The sequence below is a fragment of the Epargyreus clarus genome, unplaced genomic scaffold (genome assembly GCF_041222505.1).
Source record: "Epargyreus clarus isolate Ecla_fem2 unplaced genomic scaffold, WU_Ecla_fem_2.2 ptg000033l, whole genome shotgun sequence".
NCBI lineage: Eukaryota > Metazoa > Arthropoda > Insecta > Lepidoptera > Hesperiidae > Epargyreus > Epargyreus clarus.
This window is the reverse complement of record NW_027332238.1, coordinates 3,805,481-3,814,761: the sequence shown is the minus strand read 5'-3', so window position 1 is coordinate 3,814,761 and position 9,281 is coordinate 3,805,481. Positions and strand designations below refer to the sequence as shown.

The following is a 9,281-nucleotide window of genomic DNA, read 5'->3' as shown; positions in this document are numbered from 1 at the left end:
TGACAACGTGTGTACAAAAGTTCATGAGAATCGGTAATTATGTAGTTGACTTAAAAGCACAACAAATTCGCATTTATATTTAGGATATTGCAATAAATCTTATATAATAACTAAAATAAAGGTGGGATCGTATTTACTAACTAATTTTGTACTTACTATAGTCCGCGTAAAAATGCTAGTTCGCTCTGAATATAGAAATGAATCGCGTCGCCATAGCAAATTGTATGACTACACCTGCTCGCACTCAGAGCGGACTAGCAGTTTGGCGCGGTCTATACTTATTTAACTTTAGTATGGCATATAGTATATTTACATTTATTTAAAATGTTTTATTATTTACTAAAATAAATGCGTTTAATACATTTTTAGTTATTTTCCAATCGTAGCTACATTTCCTACACTTCTAGTAGACCACGGCCTATTTGTCATTTTTTTTAATTATTATGGTCTTTTCAGTAGACCGGTCTTTTTATTTTATGGACCCTAAGCTATGGGTCCACACACACAAGGAAAAAGAGAATAAATGATCTATTATAATTAATTTATGACGAAAACTTATCCTTGAATTGTCGCGGTCTTTTCAGTAGACCGGTCTATTATATATATAATAATATGGACCCTTATTTATGGGTCCACACACACACACACACACACACGCGCTAATCGCGAATAGACGATCTAAAGTTAATTTATGTCCAAAAATTCTTGAAATGTCATGGTCTTTTCATACTATGGACCCTTAACTATGGGTCTACGCACACATACACACAAATGTAATAGTAGATCATGGTCTATTAAAGTTAATTAAAGTCAAAAACTGTCTTTGATATCATGGTCTTTCCAGTAGACCGGTCTTCTTTCACTTTACGGATCTTTAACTATATGTGCACACACACACACACACACACACACACACACACACACACATACACGCAAGCCACGAATAGACGATTTCAACTTAATTTATGTATTTTTTTATGATCAAGGTCTTTCCAGTAGACCAAATCTTTCACTTAATGAACCCTTAACTATGGATCCACGCACACATACAAACCGCGAGTAGAATAAAGTTAATTATGTAAAAATTTGTCACTAAAATGTCACGATATTTTCAGTAGACCGGTCTTTTCAATCTATGGACCCTAAGCTATGGGTCCACACAGACACATACACACAAACCGCAAACAGTTTATTTCAAGTAAATTTATGTCCAATTTTTTTTTATTATCATGGTCTTTCCAGTAGACCAATTCTCTCTAGGGACCCTGAACTAAGGGTCCATACACATGCAAACCACGCGTATTCTACTAGTAATTTTAGTTACAATCGTCTTCATATCACGGTCTTTTGAGTAGACCGGTCTTTTACTATAGTTATTGCTATTTAATTAACATACATAGTTAAATTTAACTTCCAAATGTTAATATTATGTTAATTAACTATAACAGTTAATCTAATTAAAATTGAATCTACGTAAAATCTACTCTTATTTGTAACTTATACCAGATTAAAGTACTCTATGTTTTGTCCTTTTCTACCTCACTATGTTAGAGAGAGACAAAACATGTTATGGCATTTGAGATTGAATTATTTTAATTATATTTACAATTAATTTAATTTAATTAATTATAATTCTACTCCTAACTGGCACGATTATAATTTGGCAAAGTCTTATCGATAGACCGAAAGATTGTCTTATTTCAGTCGTATTTGTGTCTTATTTTAGGCGTTTTCGCCTTAATTTAGTCACTGGCACTAGAATTTGGCTTGGTCTTTTTAATGTTCGGTCTTTTCGCGAGTTCTCAATAGAACGGTCTTTTGAGTAGACCGTAAGCTTATATAGCGCATAGTCTTTATAAATCTTAATATATGTCATATAAATTTAGAAAATACTAAACATATTTTTTAAGTAATTTTAATCAATTTTTAAGTTATTTTTATGAATTTTCAATAATTTTTAATCCTTCTTAGTATTTCAAGTCTTTTAAATGGTTTTTCCAGTAGACCATTAGTTATTATTATCTCCTTAAGTCAATTTGTCGATTTTGTATTACAAGTCTTATTAAATATGGTATTTCAAATGGTCTTTTCAGAGTAGACCATATAATAACTCGTGCATTTTTACAACCGTTGCCCTACTGGGGTACATATAATTTCTTTTAGGCTTTTTGTACGCCCAATGTTTGGCAAACGTTGAGCTTGAGTACCCAACACTATAATTACAATTCCTACAACAAAAATTGTTTTCTTTTTCCAATATTTGGCAAACATAACTGAAGTGTCCTATATTCCACAACCCAAGGTCCAATGTTTGACAAATGACAATAGCTGAAGTAACTATCACCCTATTGGCCAATCATTGGCCAATGTTGTTCAAACATTGGACATACTCTGGCTACGCTTTAATAACCCCAATATTGGCCAATGCAGGCACTGTAGTACCACATACTGCAATTATGGGAAGAGGAACATTTAGATCAATGTTTGGCAAACATACCACTTCAATATTTCAAAATTACTCTATGAAGTATGAAGTCTAACAAAATCTTTGAATTGGTTTATATAGAATTCTACAATAATAATTTTTATTATACTCACTATTCAAAGTCAGTCCATTCCATGAAGTTGACTGAAGTATGAAGTCGACTGAAGTATGAAGACTTCAAATCCAATTCACCAAACACTATGAAATTGTAACTATTCAATGATTTCGACAGAAGTATGAAGTCTTCAAATTAAATCATTATTAAAGTCAGTCTATTCAATGAAGTTGACTGAAGTCTTTCAACTTCAAATTCCCTTAAAATTCGTTTATAATTCAGACTAATTTAAACTTCCAAAAATATAGTCTATTTGAAGTTGACTGAAGTCTTTCTTCCAACTTCAAATTGCCTTAAAATTCTGCTACGAAGTCTCAATAATAAATCCGTCTACAATTCACACAGATTTACACCACCAACTATAGCCTAACTATTTTCACTTTAACTTTAGACACGGTCTCAACGTCAAATTCGTATATTATTGAAGTCAACTGAAGTCTTCCAACTTCAAACTTCAAATTCACTTAAAATTCTGCTACGAAGTCTCACCTCAATCCGTTTACAATTTAAACTTCCACCAACTACTGGCTAACTATTTGAAGTCAACTGAAGTCTTCCAACTTCAAACTTCAAATCCACTTTCAATCCTACGACGTCTCACCTCAATGCGTTTACGATTTAAACTTCCACCGACTATTGTCTAACTATTTGAAGTCGACTGAAGTCTTTCAACTTCAAATTCACTTAAAATTCTGCTACGAAGTCCCAACTCAATCCGTTTACAATTCACACCAATGTACACTTCACCCTATTTGCTGAAGTTCTAAAGTCACTTCACTTTACCAACCAACTATCACTGTCTATTCCTTGAAGTTCACTGAAGCCTTCACTTCACTTCTCAGTAACAACCTACTATCACTGTCTACTCGTTGAAGTTCACTGAAGTTCACCGAAGTCTGCACTTCACAATAACAGCCGATTCCGCCGACTAGTAGTCGGTTGCACAGATCTGTGTCGTCTTAACAGATGTCGATGCTGTGGGTCTAACATCGCTGTGTACCCCGTGGGGGAGCACAACTCTGGGTACTGTTGATAGAAGGCACGGTACCCCTCGTGGAGTAAGTAGACCTCGGGGTAGTGGAGAGAAGGGTAGTTCTCTTTATTCTTAGCACGGTCCGATGAACGGAGGAAACGGGATCTGGAAGAAAATGTTTTTATTAGTAATCTTGTAATAAATTTGAAGGTGGTTGATTTTATTACAATTTGATTGAACGTGTTGTGGGTTGACTCCGACGACATTGGTACACCTATTTCTGTTATAACAGCAGTGTAGCGCTGCTGTGCTCTGGTTTGAAGTGTGGTAAGAGACATACTTATCTGAGACATTCCAACTTAGTCCTCAAGAGTAGTGGCGCATCTATGGACCCACCCCAGGCGACCCCAGGTACGAATCTTATCTTATCTGGGGTTGATTACAGATGTCCTTAGAAAGCAGTGGTCAATTACTATTAACACAGATGTCAATGGGCGACGATAGCAACATTCCAAATTTTAAAATTTTTAAACTTTGCAAATTTTGCTAACCAAATATCGACATTTAACAATTATTTCTTATTAGAACTTGCCAATATTTCTATATTTATTATTAACAAAAATCTTACACCAGTAAGATTAAACTTTAATTTTTTAGGTAGTTGTTTATACTATATATTTTTTTTTATATTCAATTAATTCTACGACTCTATGTACACAAATAAATAAATAAACTTTTACAACTTGTAATACTCACAATTTAGGGCCTCTTTCAAGCGAGAATTCACAGTGGAACACCAGTATCTTCCGCTTGGACTGCGGTGACTTCGGCTGGAGCGGCTCGTTCACTAAAGTCAGGATCTGGGTAGGCGTGTACAAGTTGACTGCGCCCAGGATGTGACCACCCTCGTATTCGTAGGGGTAGCGGCAATCTATCACCTGGTGAATAAGGGTTGATTAGAATACTGAGGGTTGATTATAATAATAATAAATTGTAATAAATAATCAAATAACAAACAAAATATTAATAACAAAACAATGAAATAAAGAATGCATATATTTTTATGTAATACTAGCTGACCCGTTGTGTTGCCATATAAATAAAAAAATGTTAAGGGTGAACAACCCTTATCACTTAGGGGTATGAAAAGTAGATAGTAGCCGATTCTCAGACCTACTGAATAAAATTTGGTGAAAATCGGTAAAGCCGTTTCGGTAACTAACATTGTGATACAAGAATTTTATATATAAGATGATCGATTACTTTACTCACCTGAAAATCACTTATGCTGTCGGTAAAGTCTCCCTTAAGTAGACTTGCTAGGGTATCACACGATATTGACTTGAGGTCAGAGTGGTCACCGCTAGTCAGTGGCAGCGCGAAGGGTAGCGAGAAGTCTCCTATCAGGTCTGGGTCTACTGCGGCTGGAATGACAAGAAAATTTATATAGAACTAAATATAACACGCTCGGTCAACAAATAAGTTTGGCAATACAACGAGGTAATACTAGTGTCTTGGGTACTTGGGTCAGAAGGTGGTAGACCCTTTGTAGTTCGACTCCGGCGGCACCACCGTCACATCTTTCTGTTATAACAGCAGTGTAGCGCTGCTGCGTTCTGGTTTGAAGTGTGTTAAGAGAGACATACTTTTCCAAGGCGTTCCAGCTTAGTCCTCAGTGGTAGCGGGGCGCGTAGCTGAGCTCAGGTAGGAATCTAATCCTATCTGGGATTGATACAGATCCACGGGCGGCAGTAGCCACTTACCATCAGGTGGACTGCATGCTCGTCTGCTACTCCTATATTATAAAAAACATTAATCTAGTTACAATAATAAAACTTACATCGAGCTAATGCAGACATTATGGAGGCATTGTTCTCAGAGAAAGCGCGCTGCAACACTGGCCTTGCTTTCAGTTCCACATCCGGACTTTGGCAGTTGGACTTTCTTCGTTTACTCCCTATACTATCATCCTCGACACTTCTCTTCTGAGATTTCTTCTCTGCGGGACTTTCGTTAATCGAAAATAGGGATACTCTTGCTTTTGAAGCTTCCGGATTGAAACTCAAGCTTCTGTGTAGCGGAGGACGCCTCAAAAACTCTTTTTCCGGGATAAAATTGTCTTTAATCTGCCCCGAGAGTAACTCATTGAAGTTAGCCATCTTTGGGCTGTTCGAAACCTCTTCGATGTCCAAAAATGCTTCCTCCATCTCCGATATGAACCCACTTTCCATAGACGTCGTTGATTCTGACGGGAACCTGATTTTACCGGAGACCGGAGAACACATCGACCCGATGCTCGAGTCACTTTTCTCATGTTTCAACGTTTTTGGTGGAGTCTCGGAGAACTTAAGACTCTTCTTGACCGATACATTTGTTGTTGTTGGTCGTTTTGTTGCTGGGGAGGTGAACTCGAAGCTCTCATCCTCAAAGTTGAGCATACGGTTAGTTCCATTCGGTTTATTGAAGGAGGTTGACTGTTCTGCATCAGATAACGGTGCTCCGAAAACAAAGTTACCAGTCACCTTCCTAGAAGTCGATCTACCTCTGGATATAATATTTGGACTGTCTGTTGAAATGATCTCATATTTATTACACTGATCGAAGTCCGCATCGAAGGCTTCTTCCAAGTCGTGTAAGGTTTGGAACTCAGGGTCCTGGTCTCCGGTTAATTCCTTTTGGGGTACATACAGGTCTTCGGACTGGGTTGTTGGTTCCATCTCGAAGGATTTTGAGGGTATAGCGTCTATGAAGTCGAGCTGAAAAAGACAGCATAATGTTAATAAAGTTGAAGCATGTTTTTCAAAATTTACTTAGTAAAATTACACTTAACAGTTCTTAGCTTAGACTAATTGATCTAGAATTAATGCAGAGAATCTAAAACATATTCTCGCAGCGAAGTTTCTTATAAAAATCCTTTAAATTTCTCAGAACAACATTCGATTTTCACATTTATAGTTGTTGTATTCTGGTCTGAAGGAATCATCTCCCTGTAAAGGGTGAATTTCATGAAGGTTAAGATTTCATTCCTTATTGTTAAGGCTTCCACCATTCGTATTGAGAGAACTATGCCCAGATTTGTGTTCAAGAACCCAAGGGAACAGATAGACAACAAAATAGTATGAGGCGATCATCTTAGTGCTTACGTGGCAACATGTGGTCGGCTTCAGGTAGAACCTGCTCTATATGGAGTTGTACAGATGTCCATACAGTGACTTACCATTAGGTGGACTACATGCTAGCTTACTACCAATCTTATATAAAAACTCAATGGATATATTTTAGTATGTCTATTACAGCAAATATTTAATGTTCATGTAAATCTAGTAAAAGATAAATGCAAAAAGATAAAATATTACCTTCGTCATAGACCAATTCATCTTGTGAGCTTGGAAAGCATCTCCGAACGAACAATCCCTTGTTTCCTCCTCCACATCCAACTTCATAAAAGTCTCACTCATGAACGGACTGTTCTCTTTATTAGACATCTTAAATTTAGTCCTTTCCTCAAAAATCTTTGAAATTTTCGAACTCCGTTTCAATGATCTACTCGTTAGCGGTGACTTGTCCAAAGATTGACCGATCAGAGGCGACTTCAAGCGTTCAATTTGACTATGTAACGGAGACTTCGAGATCGGTGATTGTGTTAACGGGGTCTTAATCCGTTCAATTTGATTATGTAACGGAGATTTTATTTGATTGAATGGTGACAATCTATCATGCAACGGAGATTTCTCGTACTGTGCCAGATTGGGATTCATTCTGTCAATTGGGAACAGTGAGTTACGTATCTCCCCTAAGACTCTTCGTTTTGATGGTGTGTGGATCGGTGAGCTGATGGGTGACCGTCGGTTGAAGTCCAAGGAGTGGGGGTTCATCTTGTATTTGTAGTTGGTTGTGGCCGCCTCGTCCTGTTTCCGCTTCTTTGAGTTGTTACCGGAGTTAATTCTGAAACTCTCGGTTATTAACCTGGAAAGAAGAAAGAAAATTCGTTAATAATGCTTATTTCTTCTAACAAACATACTTTTTTAGGGTTCTGTACCCAAGGGATAAAAACGGAACCCTATTACTAAGACTTCACTGTCTGTCCGTCTGTCACAGGGCTGTATCTCCGAAACCGTAAAAGATAGATACATGAAATTTTTATAAAAGATGCATAACGGTGGCCGCTATAACAACAAATACTAAAAATAATATAAAGTTGAATATTAAAGGGGGTCTCCATACAACAAACCGGTATTTTTCGGCATTTTTCGATCTAACTGTTAAACCGTACTAGGATTACGGTTGAAATTTTTACAATCCGTTTACTACTAACTGGTATTATAATAAATAATACAAATAAGAACCATAAAACATATTTAATATAGTTATTTTAATTTTATTATACATTGCTTACGTATCATTCATCATCACCCCAACGCCATCTATTTTTGTGTCATATAACTAAGTATTGTGAAAAAATATTTTTTATAAGTACAGAAACCTCTCCATGCGACTTTAACTTGGATTTGTCCAGTTTATTTATTTATAATATAGTAGTAGACGAGCATGTAGACCACCTGATGGCAAGTGTTGCATGTACATGTGTTTTCAACTCCAGACAGGATTCGATTCCTACTTAAGGTTGGCCACAGTTGCGTCGCTACCCCTGAGGACTAAACCAGAACAGCTTGGAAAAGTATGTCTCCCTTACCACACCAAAATGGTTCAATATATTAATATAATAAGTTTTAATGTATCTACTTAAAGGTGGTAGAATGCTCCATGGTTCGACTATTGAACTTTTTACATGAGAAAACCCTGCAAGGGTTCCTCTCAGCTGAGGAGGCAGTGGAGAGGATTTGTCGGACTCCTACTGGCTAAAACCCTATGGTGTTCTACTGAATGCCCTTTGGGACTGTGAGTATACTACCAGAATTCCGAGGGCAACTCCAGTGTTAAGGCATGCTGTGTTCTGGTAAAAGATACTTATACCAGGTCAATTTAGTCCTTAGACAGCATCTGTGGCTGACCTCAGGTAGGACTACACTCCATGTAAAATATCCATAAATGGTAGTGGCCGCATATTGCCAGATTGACTGCATACTGGTTTGACATATCTATAATATAAAAAAATAAATATATATGAAAATTAATAAATATTTTATACAGTATAATAAACTTATAATAAACTTGAGGTTAACAAATGCTAATATGAAATAGAGTATATGTGGGACCCATAACTTTATGTTCAAAACTATATAATGTCTCCTTTCTTCTCACCCTGAGAGGAGAACCTTACCCAGTGGAAAGATCAGAATACATGGCTTAGTCATATACGCATGGGCTGTTTGCAATTGTTTTTGATATTAAGAACTGTGTCTTAAATAATAACTGTACTACTGTTATATAGTACTACCTAACAGATAAATAAAGGTTTTGCTAACATATTTAAGAACTAAATCTTGACTGTATAAATATACAAATGTAGAGAGACTGTAGAATATAAAAATACAATATTGCAGCAAAAACACTGGTTTGTTATACATATTTTTGATTGTCTGTTGGATATGTAAGATTTAATATCTAAAATACACAGTTTTTATAGGTTAACATTTTAGTTATAAGAGTTCTAATTTAAGTTTTAGTTACAGATTGTATAAATAAATTTAAATTTCTATTGCAAGCTTTTTTAAAAACTCACATTAAATCAATTGTTTTTCTAGAAT

At 36.2% G+C, this 9,281-nt stretch overlaps 1 protein-coding gene across 2 annotated transcripts in view; it reads right to left on the bottom strand.

The window, feature by feature from the left end:
• Positions 1 to 643: 643 nt before the first annotated feature.
• The window catches only part of Cdc25 (cell division cycle 25), a 47,541-nt gene continuing 38,903 nt past the window's right edge, over positions 644 to 9,281 (bottom strand). For both annotated transcript variants that reach the window (XM_073090617.1, XM_073090618.1), the window contains exons 2-6: positions 6,930 to 7,539; positions 5,414 to 6,329; positions 4,846 to 4,997; positions 4,330 to 4,511; positions 644 to 3,738 (exon numbers count right to left, since the gene is read on the bottom strand). In XM_073090617.1, coding sequence (XP_072946718.1) covers positions 3,504 to 3,738; positions 4,330 to 4,511; positions 4,846 to 4,997; positions 5,414 to 6,329; positions 6,930 to 7,539 — 2,095 coding nt within the window. In that variant the 3' untranslated portion in view covers positions 644 to 3,503. The remainder of the gene's footprint in view (positions 3,739 to 4,329; positions 4,512 to 4,845; positions 4,998 to 5,413; positions 6,330 to 6,929; positions 7,540 to 9,281) is intronic.